Below are 20,887 nucleotides of genomic sequence, written 5' to 3'. Positions count from 1 at the left end.
GAGCAGAAGTAGCTGGTGAAGCGGGTTCAGCGGCGTGATGTGCTGCTCACGTCTCACTCCGCGGACATGTGTGTCAAGTGGTTCTTTCTGAGCTTTTGAGGACATTTGTCCAAGCCCATAAAGAAGCCGAGAGCTGCCCGTGACGGTCAACGCCACAATTTATGCCATAGTTAACTCGCCTAAAGTGCCTCACGTAATTAGCGGTTGTTAAAAGGCGATGGTAGGTTTACAAGAGGGGAGCAGGTGCATGGAGGGCTGACTGATTACCGAACCCACCGTGGTATGTGCTCTAAGAGCAGTAATTAAACAGGTGAATGGGTAAATGCCGCAAGATCTCTGTACCTGATGCCCTGCTCAGTCATATAATAAAATGTATAAAATGCATAAAATGTCAATGAAGTCATTCAGACTAACAGAAAAAGAGTGAACCACAAAATAAAATAAAAATCAAATTAAGGGTTTTTCATTAAATATATTTTCAAATTTACATAAAGAGCTTAGCGCTTTGTCAAATTTACTCCCAAATGGCCTCATTGCATTAATTCTGTTGTTAGCAGAGCAGTAATGTGTCTTAGTAAACCTGATTGCTTCAGTACAGTTTGCACACAAATTAATTTCTCGTTTGGAACCCGCTAACCTGCTTTTGATTGGTAAGAGAGAACGAAGCCACCGTTGACCTCTTTGGGTTTTCACGAGAAGTAGAAAGTAATTTCCTCTGATTATTCATTTATTTAGACTTCAAATAATAGTGGTGGTGATATTAAATAATGACAGAGGTGTCTTTATAACAGTGTCCTGCAAATAAGCTCCCATCCTAAATAAGAAAAGACAGATTTTATCTGTCTTTAAAAATAACAGCCAAACTATTATTCAAGAGTGTGTGTGTGTGTGTGTGTGTGTGCGTGCGTACGTGAATGCCACCCACCTCAAAGATGATGAGGACGTAGACCCCGGTGAGGATGAAGGCTGCGATGGCGACCTGCGTCTCCACGTTGACGTACAGCCCCTGGTGGGTCAGGGAGAGAGGCACCACCGAGCTGTCCTGGAGGAAGGCCTGCACACTCACCACCACGGGGCCGCTGCAGCCCCAGGGGGGGAGGGCAGGGGAGACGGGGGAGTCAGGCTCACTCACAACCTTCTAAGAAGAACAAGATGGAGGCCCGGCTGCTCCAGTGTCTCCTCAGTGTCAAATCTAAATTCAATCTGAATTTAAATTTTCCCTTCATCTCAATAAAACTTATTTGAATATATATATATATTTTTTTTTTATATATTTGAACTTAACTTTTAAAAGTAAACGTTTAAAACGTTTAAAAGTAACATAACCATCATTTAGTCATACTAAATTGAACTGCTATGTCCTAAAGCACTTTTTACACAGTTCCAGTGGCTTCCAGTTTGGTCATCAGGGTAGATGTTATCAATGGGATGTCCGCACCTGCTGAGCATTTCAAACGTCTTCGTCATGAGGACTTGGTCATTTCGTTCGCTATGTAGCGGTATGGTCCAGTTATGAATCACCTGGTCAGAAACAAAGGACAATGTTAATTTACCCAAAAGACTTTAGCAACATATGACACAAAGTAGTTCCCATTACAAGCCATTCAAATAACACGCTAAACCAGGAAGTCTCAGGAAAGCAGGGTTTCTATTGGTTACCTGTTGGCCTCTCCTCCTGCGTGGCCCCACCTCCTCCGTCTGCTCCACCTGGACCAGGACGAACTCCTGATTGGTCGGATCCATCATCCGTCCCGTGAAGGGCCCGCCCACCTGCAGCTTCAGCAGCGCGTTGTCACGGAAATCTGTCATGTTCATCACTACATCGTGAAGTTAAGGAGAAGTGGACTGACGGCCCTCGGTGGAAATGATGCTTTGGAGAAGAATGTGTTGAGTCTGTCTGTAACCCGTCCTGTCTGGTATCGAGCTGGTTGCTTATCTGTTGGTCTGTAAACACATCCTGTCTGGTATCGAGCTGCCTATCCCTCTAGCTAGCCGCATCAATGAAATACAGGATTATAGACAGTAAATTATGCCTTAAAGCTTTTGCCTTAACGCATACATTTCCGCATCAATTTATCATGAGATTTGTCACAAAAAAAATGGATTTGGTTCTCTGGTTTGTAACATTGGAAAACGTGTGTTGGACAAAAGTATGAATAAGTAATAGAATATACAAGTGGAAGAAAAAGGAAGTAGACGGATGGATACAGAAGCTTTCAGTGGAGGAGACGGCCAGCATCCGCGTAGGGTTGTCTCTGTCAGGATACATACTGAATAACAACTGGAGAACAACACCAAATCATTCGTACTTCCATCTGGAAGCTTATGGGGAGCTAGCTACTGCTAATGTTCTCTAATTAGTTAGAGAGCAGCAGTGGAGGACAGTAGTGGCAACAGGTTATTACGGGCTGTTAAATCTTCTGTTAGTACCAAAGCCTAACACTCATTAACCCCTAGGTCCTGAACTGGAGATTTTGTGTTTATTAGAAATGTGGGTTCATTTTGATATAACGAAAGTGGCGTACTTAATGGACTGATGAAACAGCTCAATCAAATTATATTGGCCCTGATTCGGCGGCACTTTGGGGAGGCCATACACTTTAACTACATCTATGTATCATACACAGTGGCGCCAAATTGGGGGCGATCCCATTACTGATTTAATCAGTTAGAGTTCATTGTAATGTTCTTTTTGCACTCAAAACATATCTGGTTGTTTTATTGCTATCTGATGATGATCTAATACAGAGCAATTGTTTATGTTTACATTTGTTAATTAGTTTGAGTTTTTAATTTCAGGCCATTCAGAAATGTTTTGGGATCAGAGATTGGCACTGACTCCAATGTGTGCTGAAAAGAATGGCCACTTCAAACCTAGGATTCTCATAAACTCTTGATATGATGACAGTCGGGTACAGTACACATAGTGAACTTACACTGCAGAGCACAACGATGATGAACATGCAGGTGACTTTGGAGATCTTGAAGCAGCACCTGAAAGAGAACCGTCGAAGTGAGGAAACGACATACTCATGCAGTTCTCCTTTCAACCTGTAGTGGCGCCAATGGGTCCGATTTACACAGTCATGAAAAATGAACATCCAATGCTAACCACATTAAGAATAATTAAATCAAATACTTCCATCCAACCTTATCCATTTTAAGCTATCTTTCTAGACAACCGTTGTTGTAAAAATGAACAACAAGTTTGTCAATATTGATTATGTTGTGCATTCCCGCAACATTTAAAGGGAATGCACTCACACTCAAAAAATGAAAAATTGAATCACACTCACACCAGGTGTGAGTGTGATAGGCCGTTATAAGCCGTTTTGAAAATCTCACCCTCCCACCTGGCGTATGGTATAATATGTCACCTTTAAAAAATAATAATTGTAAAAAAATAAGAGGTCAAGTAGGCGCGCGCCGTCTCACTTGACGTTGCTGACGAGCTTGAGGTTGAGGCTGAAGTCCAGCGGGTCGTGTTTTTCAGAGGAGGCGGACCGCGACAGGGACAGACTGTTGACCTCGCTGCCCAGGCGGAAACGCTTCTCCACGTCCACGCCGCCGCTGGCCTTCCACGCCTCCCCCGCATAGTCGGGGTCGTGGACGGTCATGTAGGTCATACTGAGGAAATACACAAAGAACAAAGAACCGTCCATGACGATCTACTAAACATCGTTTAGTATTTGTTGAGGATTAGACCGAATCTTTGCTTCTTTTTTTTTCGACAGTGTCAAAGGTCACCTGCGTGGTCTTAACAGTTTTTTATAACAGACAACATCCCATAATAAGAGGTTGACCCTATGAGTTGGAGATTGAATTTAATCAGTCAATTCGTCTTGCTGTAATATAATAAAAAATACATCATAAAATAATTCCATTTCCATCCACATCTAGCACAAGTAAAAACTCATATTTAATCCCTTGTCATCCAAAAAGATAATAATAATATAATAATATAATATAATATAATAATATAATAATACCAAGTGGATGTTTTTTTTTCCATGTTTTGAAGTGGAAAGAAAATTGCATTAGGGAAAATGTTTTTTGTTAGTTGGGTTACTGACCTCTCGTCTTGAGAGAATCTCAGCAGTGGGGATCTCTCTGTGATGTTGCTCTGGTTTGATTTCCCTTTGAGGATATTCACCACGCTGAAACTGTGTCTGAGAACAACACAAAGTGACAAGGCCAAGTCAAAACCATAAGACCACTTAAAACAACAATCACAAATACCCCAATAGCATATTTTTGTTTTGGGGAAATATGTCCCCAAGATAGGTCGCTCAGCTGTCCTGGATGGAGGTCAGAGACACACAAGATGGGTCAGCTGAGGAGGAGGGGGAAGGTGGGGGGGGGGGGGGGGCAGGTAGGTGGAGGGACAGCAGGTTAAGACACACTGGGTGGTGACAGGCAAGGCAACACACATGCACGCATCCATGTGTACACACGCTTGCACGTCTACGTTCACACAAATAAACACACATACACACACACACACACACACACACACACTCGCTGACACTCACTCAACATCTATGTCCACAAGCACACACTTAAATACAAACTTCTAGTCATTGTATGTGTAGTCTCTCTCTCTCTCTCTCTCTCTCTCTCTCTCTCTCTCTCTCTCTCCATCACTAGTAAACTGTCTGATGTTGTCCTTGAAGAGATTAGCAGGGAGTTGTCAGCAAACCAGTAGATTAAATGCTGCTCATCACAAGCTTCACCAGTCTGTCTGTCCGCCCTCCCCTCCCTCCCTCTCTTCCTCCCTCCCTCCTTCCCTCCCTGTCTCCGTCTGTTCCCCTACCAGTCTGTCTATCTGACTGGGTGTTCCGCTGTCTGTCTGATGGACTCATTCTCTGTCCGTCTTTGTGTGTGGCTCTCCCTTTTAGTGGATTGTGTGTATCTTTCTGTCTGTCCCTCTGTTGCCTGTCTGTCTGTCTGGTCAGCTGGTGCTGTGTGTAAAGTGTAGAGTTGTACAGAGGAAACATTCATCACCGCGATGGACAATGGTGGTTTTATCGCTCTGCGTTTCATGTGAAACATCGGTTAAATAAGCCAGCGTGACCACAGGCTGCGGAAGAGGACACAAAGACAACTATTGTCACTTCACTTTCTGCACTTCAGAGCAACGAAGCAGAAAATGATTTCAGAGATGAATCCCAATAACGTCACCAACCACTGGCACCAGATTATCACCCATTCACTCACCCATTCACTCACATATTCATACAAATATGTGTACCAAATATAACACTCTCTCATAATTCTAGTCACAAACAAAATAAGGGAAAAACACACATAAGCACTTGTAACCATAAACTGAGTTTGAATACTTAATCCCAGATGGGAAATTCCAGTGTCATGGTAGAAAGTACAGGACAGTCACCTGAATAGCAAACAGTTTTAAAGATGACATAATATACCACCAGGTGTGAGTATGGCTAATCTGTAACGGCTAATCACACTCACACCTTAATATGTCACCTTTAAATATGACTCAAAGCTTGAGCTCAGCTGCTAGAAATGATCTGATCCCACCTGATCTCCACAACCGCAATCTAATGACAATACCAATTATTTTTGCTGGAATTGTTAAAGAAATTCGATAATAAAAATATGTAAATCTGAATAAATTATATATAAAAACAATCAAAAAAACTAAAAAGGTCCTGACTCTCTCTACTGCATCTCCCTTTACTGTCTCTCTCTTTATACTGGATCTGTCTCTACGGTCGCTTCTCTACTGTGTCCCTCTCTGTCACCCGAATTGCAAACAGATTTAAAGATTACATATTATACCACCAGGTGTGAGCATGATTATCCGTTAAAAGCCGTTTTGAAAATCTGCCTTGTGACATCACAAGTGTCCACCTAGATGTGTGCTGGATAGATCAGTCTACCAGCCTACCCAGTGGACTGCAGCAAACATTGCTCATCTATCCGTCATACATCTAGGTGGACACGCCCACTTGTGACGTCAGAAGAGGCACATTCTCAAAACGGCTTGTAACGGCTAATCACTCTCACACCTGGCAGTATAATATGTCACCTTTAAATACGACTCAAAGCTACAACACACACGCACACACACACAGACAACACGTCTAACACACGCGACACACGCGGAGCAGAGAGGTGAGCAAGGGGGGGGGGGGTACCCGTCTTCCTGCCGCGCGGGGCCAAAGCCGTCGCCGTGGATGACGCACGTCCCGGGCTCGGCGGCAGCGTTCCCCTGGAGCTTCTGGGACTCGCGGCGCTCGGAGAAGCCCTCCAGGAGCCGCAGCTCGCCGAAGTTCCCCCCCGCCGCGTCCCCCCCGCGGGCCCCGTGGCCCTGCGCCGCGCCGGCGGTCATCTCCAGCTCGAGGCCGCTGGCGTTCTCCAGGTACACCATGGCTGCTCCTGCCTGGAGCAGGGGTTCATTCAAGTGACCGTTTTCAGTTTCATTTTATTTGAAAGGTGACCACGTGCAATTCAGGGGCGGATCTATGGGTGGGCCTGGGTGGGCACAGGCCCGCCCAGATTGACAGGGGGCCCACCCAATCAGATTCATGGAAGAAAAAAAAAAAAACATGCACCCCCCCCTGCATGTGTACGTGTTTGTTCGCGCTTTAAAAAAACCTAGGCCCATCCGAATTTTCCTAGGCCCACCCATAAATTACGTTCTGAATCCGCCACTGGTGCAATTAAAACAGAAATGTAACCATTTGATGCATCGTACCAGAGTAAGCCTTAGGCTATTTTACACCTGAAGTCCCAAATGAGGGTTTCTTTTGGCTGTAGCTGTGGGGAAGTGGGAGGGGCACTTTGGATAAAGCCTTTTGTTCAATTAGTATTTTTTTTTAAATTTACTTTGTTGTCATGAAATACAGAATCAAACACATGTTATACAAGGACCGAAGGGAGCGCACTGGAAAATATAAATTCATGTCATGGGGCCGGACCCCGGGGGCAACCTGGGAGGTGGGGCCCTTATGCCCCTTTTTACCGACAGTACCAGCGCAACTCGCCTTAGCCCGCCTTTTCTTGCGTGGTACCTGGCACCACGGGCCGTGACAGAGGTGGAGACGCTCCTGTGTGTAGCCCTGTCTGTTTATGTGTCTCGTCGTGGATAAGTACGTCACTGCAGTTTCACACATGTGTGCTATGACGACCCGCCCACGTTGAAGAGGTACTTTATTTAGCCAGTAGGCTAAGCCAAAGTTTAAGTTAAGCCTTCAGCACACACACACAGGTCACACGGCCTTTCATTCGCGGTCTTTCATTGCTGTCCTTTGTGTGTTAAGAGAAAGGCGGAAAGGAGCCAACTGATATTCTTTCTCACATTGCCAGATACCAATGCGGGACTGTAGACAGGAAGTGATGTGTGTTGTATAATGCGATGACGATGACTTTGTAACTGATATTATCAGTGAATGGAAGGCAGAGCCCTGCTCACTCAGATCACCATAATGGAAAAGACAGTGATGTCTGCGTCATGTCCTCATTAAATAAAATAAACTGAGACAAGCGGCGCCTCATTGGAGTGCCTTTAAGTGCTAATCAGCTAGCTTAAAGTGTGTGTGTATATGTGTACTTGTGTCTGTGTGTGTATTTAAGTTAGTATATATACAGACACACAACACACACATTCACTCAAATATTATTTGAGTGAGTGTGTGTCTGTGTATGTGAGTGAGTGTGTGTCTTTGTGTATGTGTATGTGTGTGTGTGTGTGTGTGTGTGTGTGTGTGTGTGTGTGTGTGTGTGTGTGTGCTGTATGTGTGTGTGTGTGTGTGTGTGTGTGTGTGTGTGTGTGTGTGTGTGTGTGTGTGTGTGTGTACTGTATGTGAGTGAATGTGTGAAGTTGTGTGTGTATGTGTGTGTGTGTGTGTGTGTGTGTGTGTGTGTGATCTGTCAGGAGGTGCACTAGAGGCACGTTACAGGGCTTAGCTGAATAACTTGAGCTCAGCTGCTAGAAATGATCTGATCCCACCTGATCTCCACAACCGCAATCTAATGACAATACCAATTATTTTTGCTGGAATTGTTAAAGAAATTTGATAATAAAAATATGTAAATCTGAATAAATTATACATAAAAACAATCGTAAAAAAACTAAAAAGGTCCTGGCTCTCTCTACTGCACCTCTTTATACAGGCTCTCTCTTTACTGTCTCTCTCTTTATACTGGATCTGTCTCTGCGGTCGCCTCTCTACTGTGTCCCTCTCTGTACGGCATCTCTCTATTGTGTCTCTCTGTGCTCTCCTTCTCCTCAAATCAAATACATTTTTTTCTTGTTCAACAAGACACAGTTTCGAACTGAAGGGTTTTGAATCAGCGAATCGGAAGCATGTCATTGAGGGTGTGTGTGTGTATGTGTGTGGTGAGGAGGGGTGGGTGTTGTTGGTCTTTAATAATATCTGTGAACTATTAAATTATCTTGGTGGAAATTAGCATGTCATCACCCGATTTCACCCAATTATTACGGTCACTTCCTCATGTTTGTGGTCGGCAGGAGTTATGACCGAGAAAGGCAAACAAGAAGGGAGCTTATTACATTGCATCACAGTGTGTCTCTATTTACATTCACATTTTGTCATTTAAGAAATTACTAAATTTAGCTGTGACTGATATTACATTTTTACTAAAGTTTGTCAAACTGGGGAATCAGGCAGGTTTTCTAGTGTAAAATCACGTTGGATAATATTAGGGAGTTGTAATTCAAATATTGATCAAACATAACCAATGTAACCAAAAAACCTGATCCAACAATTAATTTATATAGAAAGTATAGAAAGAAATTGAAAAACTGACAGATGGACAACATGCAAAGTGGATTTCTAGTGAACCAGAAACCATAGACATACACAGAAAGAGAAACATAGAATCATACCTTGTCTGTGTTTTTGAAATCGAGAAACAATTATGGGATGTGATGACGAAAATGATGATGATGATGAAGATAAAAAAAACCAAGGATCTTGGTTTAAAAAAAAAAAGGTTCAAATAAAAAAATACTAATAATAACAACGTGAAGGAGGGTTACCGCCTGGTATAGAGTCCTAATTGGGAGGCTTTGAGTTGGTCCATGAGTTGGGTGGCTGCGTGGAGGTCTAGGAGAAGGTCTATACGTGGTCCAGGAGGACTGAAGTGTGGAGGAGGGAGGCCGTGTGCAGGTCTCCTGCTGCTGCTCGTCCTCAGAGACGCAAGGAACCGACTCCTCTGCCGAATATCTGGAGGAACAGCAGGTCAGCGGCCTGGGGGGAGCTGGTGCAGGGAGGTGGGAGAGAGAGAGGGCTTTAGTGGTGGAATAGGCAGCAGCCTTGTTTCACATCCTCTCCTGATTCTCCTGATAGAGAGAAAACTCAATCCGCCGCCTCCTTCTTCCTCATCCCTCCTCCTCCCCTTCCTCCTCCTCCCACAACAAAACATGAACGACCATGATTATGAGTGTGTGAACATAAACTGTTAACGGCTTCGTTAGGGCATTTGGAGTGGCAGGTCATGATATTAACAAACCAAATCCGGCACTTGACATTGTTCAGAAGATTTAGGGTGTTGCGGGGTCACACAGTTCAAAGTTCAGGGCTTAAAGGGGTAGTTCGATTTTTGGACATCGGATCTCATTTCCAAGTGAGCCAGTGTGTTATTTATCATTGGAGACCGTTTTCAACACGTTTCATCAGTCCTTCTAGTTGCAGAGATCGCTGGTGCTAGGCTAGCGCAGGTCAATGGGAACTGCTAGCCTGCCAATAAAAACAGTTGTACCCACTCCACAGTACACCTGAGGCAAACCAATTACAGTATAACTCCAGACTATCTATGTAAATGTCTGTGTTGATAGAATAATGTTAGAAATAAAACTACCCTTGCATCGCATTGCATTTAGTTTATAATCCCTGTAGTTGGAAACAGGCTACTGCACTGGCGGACTGATATTACCTGGAGTGCGCTTCTCTGTTTACGTTCTGCTGTAGTGAATTACTAGTTGCTACACCAGAGCAAAGTGAAATTCCGCCGCTGCTAAGAAAGTATTCCCTCAAAATGTAATGCGATCATTGCGATACAAGGATAGTTTTATTTCTAACATTATTCTATCAACACAGACATTTACATCGATAGTCTGGCGTTATAATTGGTTTGCCTTGGGTGTACTGTAGAGTGGGTACAACTGTTTTTATTGGCAGGCTAGCAGCAGAGATGTATAGTAACGAAGTAGAACTACTTCACTACTATACTTAAGTACTAAAATGCTGTATCTGTACTTTACTGGAGTATTATTTTTTTCTCCTACTTCCACTTTTACTTCACTACATAATAGGGTTTAATACTTTTACTCCAATACATTTTTCATGTGCTGAATCGTTACTCGTTACAATTATATGTTTACGTTTGGTTGTAGTCTTTTCGCTCGGTTCTCCGTCTCAACAGTAGGGCTAGAACCGAGCGAAAAGACTACAACCAAATGTAAACAGCCCCTCTTTCCATTTCCGGTCAATGAGCAATGAGTCTTCCAAAAGAAATCAATCAGATTTACAAAATGAGATAAATGTGCACTAAAACACAACAGAAACAGCATTTCGTTATCATACTTGATTTGGAACATCAACGAACACCACTAACCACTCGGTGAGTTTCATATTTCTGAGTACGAACGATTAGGGTTGTTTTAAGGACAGGTTTGTGTATGCACATTGCCACTCGCCAGCCATTCTGAAGCAGGCAGGGGTGATTCTAAATGAGCCAAATAGCCGAGACAGGACCAATAGTCAAATTGTCTGTGTGAACCACTCTATTTCAACCTAGACAAACCAGAAAGGGGGCTCAACGTGCAAAATACCGGAATTGTGCTTTAACTTACCCATGTTTGTCACTTAGCCGTTTTCTTGGAATACCTCTCTGGCCTTTGAGATGTTTTAGTTGTTTTTTTTACATAAACACTTGTATGTGGCCTTTGACAGCTTTAAGACAACTCTGCATTATATTCCTTTCTTTGTACTGCTGCTACAGCCAAAGGAATTGTGTGTCCTTCAGTTTAAATATTTGAAATAATATAAACAATATGATATTCAAACTTTTGACACAATACTTGCACTTTTACTTTCAGTACTTGAGTAGTACATTACAACTGTCTCCAATGATAAATAACACACTGGCTCACTTGGAAATGAGGTCTGATGTCCAAAATCCCGAACTACCCCTTTAAGTCAAAAAAAGTTTACAAAATCAGAGAGATCATTGAGACGCTGAGTTGCCCGGACAGTATTTAGCCTGTTCCTATTGAGGTGCTCAGGTCACCTGCAGGCCAGCTGTGCTTGCAACAATGTTAGCCCGGGGTTCGAAAAGGGCTTGTGGAGTCACATGGACGACCAACCGATAGTGATGATGCCGTGCCAGGGGGCTCCAACAACCTCTGAAGAAGAAAAGAGTGGTTCAAAGGCCTAGGGCGGTTTAACAAAAATAGCTAAAATACCCCATATGAATGATTTGTCAATGGATAACAATACTCACGTTATGGAAAATGTGAAAGTCTTGTTGATAATTAGACCAGATCACCCTTGAGAGTGAATCGCCTGTTATCTACCTGGATGTAAAAAGGTAAAATAGAAACAGTGCGCTACTACATTTGGTCCTTGGACATTTTTTAATTAGCAAAGTAATGCACCAAAAATAAAAACAACCAACAATCTAAAGTGATTTTGAGTGCCGTTTAGCCGAGTAGCTACGCCAGATTGAAATCGTCTTTGAAACAGTTATTCAGATATTGCCCCAAGCGTGTGTGTGTGACCAGCAGCATCAGAGGATGAGACCTCGTGACGTAGGGAAGAGACGAACATCGAGGAGGCTTGAGTGGAGAAGATCACAAGGCGGCGAGACGTAGCGGGACGCTGAACGGGGACGGTGCGCGCGTTGCACTACGCAGGATTCGAGCGCAGGCATCATGCGACTGCATGCGGGAGACAGGTCTCTGTCCGTCAGCTACATCAACACTTGTTCAGTGTTGGTGCAAACGAACCGTGCCACCGGAGGCACTTCCTAGAGCTATCTCAAGTAACAACGGTCCATTATTGTTGTAGGCCTACTTGGAGTTGGCCTACATTCATAACCATAATATTATCAAAAATGATCCGAAAAAATAAATATTGCAACAAAATCACTTCGCATAGAACTGCCTCAATTATGATTACAAAATAATATATAGGCTACTAAATAACTGAACCATAACAACTCAATAACACGTTCTAAAGATAATGCGGTGATAAAGCGGTCGGGTGGCAGTCCTACGTTTGGGGGATGGAATGTGAATGTGACCGTGTGACCGAATGTGTTCACAGGGCGGGCCTACGTAACATTTCCTAGAAGAAGGTGAGGGGTGGTACTAGGGATCGAGGCCAGAAACCCTTCCAGACCAGACTGTACTTGAATCACCTGACTCTCAGAGCCACCATAGTGTACTGTGCCATTATAACGGTGTGTGTGTGGGGGGGGGGGGGCAGAGCTAAGTCTCCCAAGAATGCTCACGATTGTTAAGCCAAATTACACTGTCCGGTTATTTCTCCTTCTCTCATGCTCAACCGTGTGTGAGGAGGTCTTTGAACCACTCTGGTGGTGAGAAGACACCACTATAGGCCTATTAGGCGCGGCTGGTATTACACACTCGGAGGAATGCGTGTCCAAGCTTCAGCACGAGACGAGACCCACAGCACCAGGAGATCTGAGCCGAGTGAACTACCGACATCATAGGTTCTCCCCCCTCAGCACGTGAGGGGCCTCGCGACCACCTAAAGATACAGTGGAGAGACCCACTGGAGCGACCCGGCTCGCACGCGGACAGACTGGCGCGCAATGCGCTTAACGCTCGGTTTCTGTAATCCTACTCAACACACACAAACACAGATGTAACGGGATCGGCTAATTTAGGGCATTAATCCACGATGACTGTGTTATGGTGGTTATATTGCCCCAAATGGAAATTTAAGAGTGTTTCAGGGGGCAGGAATAAGTATTCGGAGGAACATAAAAACCCAAAAGTAGAAAGCCAGACACAACTGCCGACTGAAATAAACCTGTGACCCAATTGTCGAAAACACAAGCACAGATTTCAACCGTTAGGATAACCTTAATCCTCACGTTACAAATACTTTACGGCTTTCCATCCCATTTAAAAAATGTTAGACCTAGGCATTGATGTGATCCATACATGCTACATAAAAGTTTTTGTAATAAAAGTAATTCTTGAACCCACCTGGGCAGTTTGAAGACGCCAAGAAATACAAACGGACACAGTTCACATTCTTTTAATTTAAATTTATTCACAGAAACATATTAACATTGATTACAGCGGAATGAGCTTTGTTTTTCTCGTGAATACATGGCACAATCATATTATATATACATTCGTCATGGAGACAGTGCACATAGGTAATGAGGGCGGTGGGATGGTGGGTACGGGATTTGTAAAATAACCCGCTAGTCCGTTCTGAAGGCCAAAACGAACCCCTTTATGTTGTCGTTTTTTAGAAAAGGAACCCTATAAAGAGAACATGACCACCGCCGTGAACGTAATCGATAACTCTACTTATATTTGTCTTAATCACACGTCGATTTCTATGTACAGACTAGGAACCAGTGCGAGGGCTAGCGCAGTTCTTGGCGTGAGTTTCTATGCTATTTTAAACTCTAATATACAGAATTTTTCTGAAAACACAACAATAACATCATCATCATCATCATCATCATCATCATCCTCATCATTCATCCTCGTGGCAGCTCCGAGAAACTCCCACCAGAGGCAAACTTCAACCCAGAACTTCCCGTCTGATCCATCCAAGTCTCCAAATCGCCACTTCCTGTGGCGGCTCTGAACGCTCTCAGAGGGAGGGGCTGATTGCACATGTTTTCTCCCCCCCCTCCCCTCCCCTCCCCCCTCTTGCTTTCTTGGTTTACGACGCATGTACGACACAACGTGTTTACATACATACATATGTGAGATCTTCAACAGGACCGCCGTCCTCCACCTCAGATGGCGAGGGCGGGGTGGGGTGGGGGGGGGGGGGCGGGAGAGGCTGGAGAGTGGCTCAGTGGCCCGTCAGGTAGTCCTGCGTGGAGTCGGACGCAAAGGAGTCGGCGTCCTCGTTGTCAGAGTCCTCGCTGCTGTCGTCGGCCGCCGGCTCGCCCGACAGCGCGATGCGCGCGTAGTCGTCCGTGTCGATGGACTTGCAGAAGTGGATGGCGTACTTCAGCTTCTCCTCCAGCACCTGGCGGCACGAGTACCGCGGCAGCTTCAGCAGGAAGAAGCAGGTGTACGACTCCGGGAGGAAGTGGTCCGGGGGGTTGTACTTGTCCAGCACCTAGCAGCGTGTGGGGGGAGGAGGGGGGAGGAGGGGAGAGGGGGGGGGGGGGACCAATCAGGACACAGGGAAGACGGGTTCGTCAAGGCGAGGGGAAGACTTTAAAAAGGTGACATGTTGTGCGGCTAGGTGCGAGTGTGATTAGGCCGTTGCAGGACCGTTTTGAAAATCGCCGTGGCCACCTCCTAGATGTGTGTGTGACGGATAGATGAGCAACGTGTGCTGCTACGGTCCACTGGGGAGGCCGGGGGACTGGTCTGTGCAGCACACGTCTAGGTGGACACGCCCACTCGTGATGTCAGAAGGGATTTTCAAAACTGGCTGGTAAACTGCTAATCACACTCACACCTGGTGGTGTGATATGTCACCTTCAAAAGAGCAGGGGTGAACAGACGCACTGGGGCCTAGTCGGCCACCCGGGGGTGTAACTGAGGCGTTACGAGACATTTAGAGATGTTGCCACTTGTGACATCATCAATTTTGAAATTTGAAAAAAGTTAGTTTTATGGTACATAAAATGTAGGATAAAATTTAATGAAATTGCCCTCTATAGGTTAACTGTGTGCTACTGCATGCATTAGTCATTACTGGCAGTTGTAGGTTACCAGGTAACGTCAATCAAATCAAAGAGAGGGAGTGGCTTTGTGCAAGAGAGCAACAGCCTGGACAGCATCATAGCCCCGCCCCCTAAATCGGAAATAAACTGTCCGCCAGAAGTTGGTCAGAGGCTTTCATTTAATGTTTTCAATAGTGGGCGGGGACTAACTCAACCCGGGTGTTGGGTTTTCCTTTTAAAACACCGGTCAGGGCCGCCTTCCTCCAGGTGATGCCCGCTGACTGCGGTGCTGGTTCGGGACGGTCCCTGTAGTTTGACTTAACATGTGCTTGCCCTTTAAAGAGCAGAGGCTGACATTTCACACCCTGAAAGTAGGGAGTCCTCCTCTGGATTTGGGGCTCCACCATCTGGAGGTTATGCTAATTGACAGCCAGAGGTGGTGTGTGATATTAGGCTGGGCTCAGTTACAACATGGCAGGTCCTCCGCTATCCTGGATACGGAGCGGTCCAGCGGTTGAAAGACAACTTAAACCCTGAATCAAAAACGGTAGGAATGGCGGCCCCTCTGGTCAAGTGACCCCGTAGTAACTTAAAGGTGACATATTACACCACCAGGTGTGAGTGTGATTAGCCGTTTGGAAAATCTGCCTCTTCTGACATCACAAGTGGGCGTGTCCACCTAGATGTATGACGGATAGATGAGCAACGTTTGCTACAGTCCACTGGGTAGGCTGGTCGACTGATCTATCCAGCACACATGGAGGTAGGTGGCAGGTGGACACGCCTACTTGTGATGTCAGAAGAGGCAGTTTTTCAAAAAGGCTTGTAATTGCACTCAGTCACACCTGTACTCAATAATATTTCATAACATTTTCAAAACCATCCAAAACTCTTTGAGCCAGACTTCATACAAAACAAGACAAGTAAGTACGCTCACACGCACAGCTTCTTCTGATATACGTATTGATGACGGCACTTTCCCCTGTCAAGGTTTGTCAATAGTGTTTCTACGTTAGATCCGCCATGAAAGACGTCTCCTCACAACACGACGACAACAATCTGAGGTATTTTGAAGCCAATTCTTTTTGATCTGCAGGGATGTGATCTGCAGGGATCGTTATGAATGTTGACAGGAAACATTTTAAAGCTTTTGAACCCCAAACAAATCTCAGAAACCTGAAAAGGCACACATAAAAACAAACAAAAAAAAAACGACCACCAGTGGCTCACCTGCACAACAAAGTCCCGTCCACGGAAGTCGGCGATGGTGCGGGGCAGGCGCGTGCGTCCCCAGACGAACCTGAGGAACAGGGAGCGCTCGGTGGTGGAGAAGGACTCCATCACCTCCCAGAACCAGTGGATGAGCGGAGACGTGGGCTCCACGCCCTTGTAGGTGGCCACCGACTTGAGCAGGTGGAGGGGGATGTCGGGGCTGCCACACACCTGGGGGGGCGGGGAGGGAGGTAGGTGGGTGGGTGGGGGGGAAGAGAGAGAGAGAGAGAGAGAGAGAGAGAGAGAGAGAGAGAGAGAGAGAGAGAGAGAGAGAGAGAGAGAGAGAGAGAGAGAGAGAGAGAGAGAGAGAGAGAGAGAGCAAGGGTGGGGGAGATAAGAGTGGTGTAGGTGGGAGAGGATGGAGGGAGGAAGGTGGAGTTTGTGGAAGATAAGCGGTTGGGTAAGAGGAGAGGGAGGAGTGAGGGAGTGAAACACGGGAGAGATGGGCAGCTTTCGTGCCGCATACCCCGATAATAAACACACACACACAATCAAAACAACCAGTGTTTACCATGGTCTCCAGTTCATAGCCGGTGAAGAGAGAGAGGAGGGGTACAGGCACCACCCGCGCCATCCCCTCCCGCACCGCCGACACCTGCTCGTCAAACTCATGGAGTCTGGAGGAGGAGGAGGAGAAAGGAGGGTTGGAGAGGAGAGGAGAGGGGGGTAAGTAAGGAGGACAGAAGCAGGATGTGAGGAAGGGAGGAGGAGAGGTGGGGGGGGAGGGGGGGGGGGGGAGGAGGAAAAGGGAGCGGGAGAGGAGACGAGAAAAGGAAGTAGGGGATGGGAAGAGGAGGAGAGAAGAGGAGGAGAAGAGAAAGAGACATTTCATCAGGTCACATGTCAAAACACAACCTCACCCAAAAGGCAACAACAACAACATTTTAAAATCCCGTGTGGGAGCGTCCCTCTGTATCCTACACGACGAGTGTATTACAGCCGACCGCTATGACTTCAGAGACACCTCCCAGGTGTATCCATGCCCACCAAGCTCCGCCCCCCCCCCCCCCCCCCCCCCCCGCCCCGCCCTCCTCACCTGTAGTTGATGGCCAGGCGGACGTACTCGGCGCGGTTCTCCAGGGTGATGTGGGCGTGCTTGGAGCTGAGCTGGATGTCCTGCCCGCTGGCGTTGGGCACCGTGAAGGGCAGCGTCATGCCCTCAAACTCCTCCGCCGTGGCCTCGTTGTCCCGGATGTACATCAGACCCGGGATGAAGTCTTTGTCCACCTGCCGGGAACACGAACACGAACACACACACACCGGGGGGGTCAAGGGGTCGTGAGGTGAAACGCGGCCGTTTGGGATTAAGATCGAGAGCGTGAAATAGATTTTTGCGGTATGTTGTCTGAAGAGAACATCAGACGCATGTCATCAAGGAGCAGGCTGAGGTTAGCGGGCATCTCGCTCTATGGTGCCTAATGGCGCCGCGACTCCATACAAAGTCAACGTATAGACGCGCTCCAGGCGCCAGGCGCCTGGTCGCTTTTGGTGTGAACGCGGCTTAATGGTTTATCGCACACAGATCCTCTTGTATGAGAGAGCAGCACACTAGCCACTGTGACCACAACACTATCCCTATAGAAAGAGCTTAGTGTCAACAATGATGTCAACATTGACTATGCATCCTGTGCAAACTGTGTGTGTACGTGTGTGTGTCTGTGCTTGTGTGTGTGTGCATGTGTGTGTTCTTGTTCCGTGTTGCATCCGTGGCCTGCACTCTGCACTCCATGAGGTGCATGCCTTCCCGGTCTTGTGCCGCGGTCTCGTCCCCTCAACCTTTCCAGCATCTCAAGGCTAAAAGCGAGGAGACAGAAGGAGTCTTTGTGGAGCGAGGATGCTCCTCCTGGCTTCCTACGCTCTTCCAGCCCCGTCACCCGGGCTCATGATAGCAGCGTGCTTGGGGAGGCCTACACGCTGAGGGACAACTGGAGCACATGAGAGCTGGCACAGGCTCCGCCACAAAAAAGGCGTTTCATCCGACGGATGACGCGCAGTGCACTGGGTTTACTTTTCTGATTCGGAGATCTTCATATCGCCCTGTTGTTTTATTGAAATGTTTAACTTTTTATAGCATCAAACTTTGATGGTGTAGTGAGATTGTCTCACATGTAAGTCACGCTGGATAAGAGCTTTGTCGGTTCAGCGACTACACAGTTCTAGGAAAGGGGCCTTGGACCTCTGCAGGAGGGCCTGGAGGGGGTTTGTATGCACTCTGGCAGTTTATTTACATTCAAATGACCTCAAACACTGGTTTGCTTTCCAGATGAATTATGTATTGGGATGTTGAAGAGATACGCCGAGATATGCTTTTGCCTGTCTTGCCCAGACTCAAGACTAAGTTAATTACGTTTTTTTTATTCCAAATTCACTGTTGCGTTGGCCACTTCCATTGACATGCAGAGTTACAGTGGCCTAGTTCCTGTGCATGTGAGGTGAAAATACACCCCTCCGAAGACTTTCGATGCGTTCCGAAATAGTCGCTTATTCATAACTGCCATTGTGATTTGCCTCCAAACACACAGATAATGTGCCACTATTTTTGGCACTGTGATTTAGGCAGGCTACCTGTGAGGCACCGCTCGCACAATTATATGATCAGCTGCTTCTGGCTGGGTAGTCTCCGCGGAGGGTAGCCAGTGGGTGGCGCATCCCAGGTAGCCTAACAATCCCAGCGCTGAAAGTACTGCAGATTTATCTGTGTGCTTGAAGACAAACTGCAACCTTGTTGAGGTAAAATGGGTACTTTGGCCGTCCAAATTCAAGAGTTAGTCTCTGCCCAACCCAATCCTCCACAGACCTGGAGCTCACAGGGGGTTGCCAGGTTGGGGACGCTGAGTGAACACAAACCCAAGAGGAGCCGAGTGCCACGGAATAATTTGAGACTGGTGCAATAATTATAATTCTAGAATGAAACGCAACGATGAGTCCTACAGATGACCAGCTACATTTGCATTTTTTTTATTGTTTGCAAATTATAAACCAGCTCAGGGGGCATCCCTCTTTGAATCTCTCCGGGCTCCAAGCAGTCTCCATCTTTCGAATGCAGCTCCAAGATTCACCCGTGTTTTAGCACAGCTCCGAACATGGAGCCTTCTCAAAACAGGACGAGCCTATTTAGGTTGGGTAAAATCTAGTACAATCTCAGTTGATCCAGTTAGTTTGCTTGCTTCTGTGGCGTCGGCACACTGTGTCTGTGTTCCAATTTGTTTGAATTAGAATGGTGGATCATAACAAGGCAAGCAAACACAAAAACAAACGCTCCGACCCAGAACGGACATTCAAAGGAGATTACACTGGCTGTAGCATCGTGGTCGGCGAGACCAGTTATGTTTCCTTCATCTCTGATATCCTGTTAATTTTGTGATTCAGTACAGTACATTGGTTACAAATAGCTCCTTTCAAAGAGTGCTTGATCCTGGGGCTATCCTGGTTCCTGGCGCTCTGCGATCGCGAGTGTTGCTGCCGGTACTCAAAGAGCAGCTTTAGGTTGTAATCTGGCCAGGAATGTGTCCTCTACAGAATACCTCTTATTTAACAGATAAGGAGGCTTGAGCGCTTTCATAAAGTTATGTAAACACCTAAGCTGAGGGAGCTCTTTTACCCAACGTTTTTTTCCAAGTAGCCTCAAATCCTAGCATTCAAGTAGTACTGTATCATACCCAGTACCAAGTGTCAAAGTGGTATAGCATCGATGCTACTAATACCACAACACTCCTTAAGCAGTGAGTGTATAACAATAACAACGACAACAGCGCAGAGAAGTTCTAAACTTGTTTGGTGGGTACGGGTCGAGGGTCGCCTACCTCGCTGAGGTCCGCGATGGTGAGGTTCATCCCGGCCAGCTGTTTCCACACCGGCTCCGCCAGGTTCAGACTCAGGGGGGCTGCCTGTGCGGATGGCGATGCCCAGGAGCACACCTGCACAGACATTCATTAGCGATATTAAATGCAGGCATTCATTAAGGAAAATTTAATTAGGAGACTCTTTTAAAGACATTCATTAAAGGAAAGGTAATGAAGATATTCATCAGAGACATTCTCTCAAGTTATCCTCGTGGTGGTTCGGTCTCTTCCCTTGCTACGCCTTCAATGTACGTAGTGAAGCTCGCTTGCGTCAATAGCTACCTACACGTATAACTAGCTAAACTTCCTTTTACGCGTCCTGTCCACTTCCTGCATAACAAACTACACTTCCTGGTGTAGCTAGCTGTGCAGCTATAGCTTAACTTCTTGCACGCTTCCTGTGTAGCTTGCTCCACTTACTTGTCTTTTTTCAATGGTCACTTCATCACTAGAAAAGGTTAGGTATAAAAATTTTTTTAAAAAGTGTGCAGGCGGTAGATCACAGGTTTAAGGTTACCTAGGAAACGGAACATGTTCATGTGCAGCGGGGACTTGGCAGCGGGGTTGAGCAGGAAGCAGTCCCGGTTGGCGCCCGACTCGTCGCGTCCGTTGGGCGTGACGATGAGGAGCGGCGTGAGGCCGTTCTGCAGTTCCTCGCACATCTCGGCGATGGACTCACTGTAGCCCCCGCCGCAGTCGTCCACAGACTCACCTGGAGGGAGGGGAGGCGAGGGTGGGGAGGGGAGGGGAGGCGAGGCGAGGGGAGGGGAGGGGAGGGGAGGGGAGGGGAGGGGAGGGGCGGGGAGGAGGAAGAGGTTAGTGAGGTGAAGTCAAGTCGCCGATGCCTTCAGCGGGGTAAACAACGACTAAACCTTGCG

General features: G+C 46.4%; 2 protein-coding genes across 2 annotated transcripts in view; both read right to left on the bottom strand.

Moving 5' to 3' along the window:
• oca2 (oculocutaneous albinism II) overlaps positions 1-6,301 on the bottom strand; it is a gene marked incomplete at its 3' end in the record, with an annotated part of 46,662 nt that extends 40,361 nt beyond the window's left edge. Inside the window, exons 1-8 of the mRNA XM_084472582.1 lie at positions 6,168-6,301; positions 4,074-4,169; positions 3,436-3,627; positions 2,937-2,994; positions 2,209-2,281; positions 1,660-1,817; positions 1,439-1,521; positions 926-1,079 (exon numbers count right to left, since the gene is read on the bottom strand). Of these exons, the coding sequence (XP_084328708.1) occupies positions 926-1,079; positions 1,439-1,521; positions 1,660-1,817; positions 2,209-2,281; positions 2,937-2,994; positions 3,436-3,626 (717 nt within the window). The 5' untranslated portion in view covers position 3,627; positions 4,074-4,169; positions 6,168-6,301. The remainder of the gene's footprint in view (positions 1-925; positions 1,080-1,438; positions 1,522-1,659; positions 1,818-2,208; positions 2,282-2,936; positions 2,995-3,435; positions 3,628-4,073; positions 4,170-6,167) is intronic.
• A 6,988-nt stretch (positions 6,302-13,289) lies between these two features.
• herc2 (HECT and RLD domain containing E3 ubiquitin protein ligase 2) overlaps positions 13,290-20,887 on the bottom strand; it is a 67,881-nt gene continuing 60,283 nt past the window's right edge. Inside the window, 8 exon segments of the mRNA XM_084472939.1 lie at positions 13,290-14,339; positions 16,126-16,338; positions 16,679-16,784; positions 17,204-17,394; positions 19,971-20,048; positions 20,050-20,084; positions 20,527-20,721; positions 20,877-20,881. Of these exon segments, the coding sequence (XP_084329065.1) occupies positions 14,067-14,339; positions 16,126-16,338; positions 16,679-16,784; positions 17,204-17,394; positions 19,971-20,048; positions 20,050-20,084; positions 20,527-20,721; positions 20,877-20,881 (1,096 nt within the window). The 3' untranslated portion in view covers positions 13,290-14,066.

This window comes from Micromesistius poutassou (assembly GCF_964030765.1).
Source record: "Micromesistius poutassou genome assembly, chromosome: 9".
Lineage (NCBI taxonomy): Eukaryota > Metazoa > Chordata > Actinopteri > Gadiformes > Gadidae > Micromesistius > Micromesistius poutassou.
The sequence above is the reverse complement of the archived record's forward strand: the minus strand, read 5'-3'. Positions and strand labels throughout refer to the sequence as shown.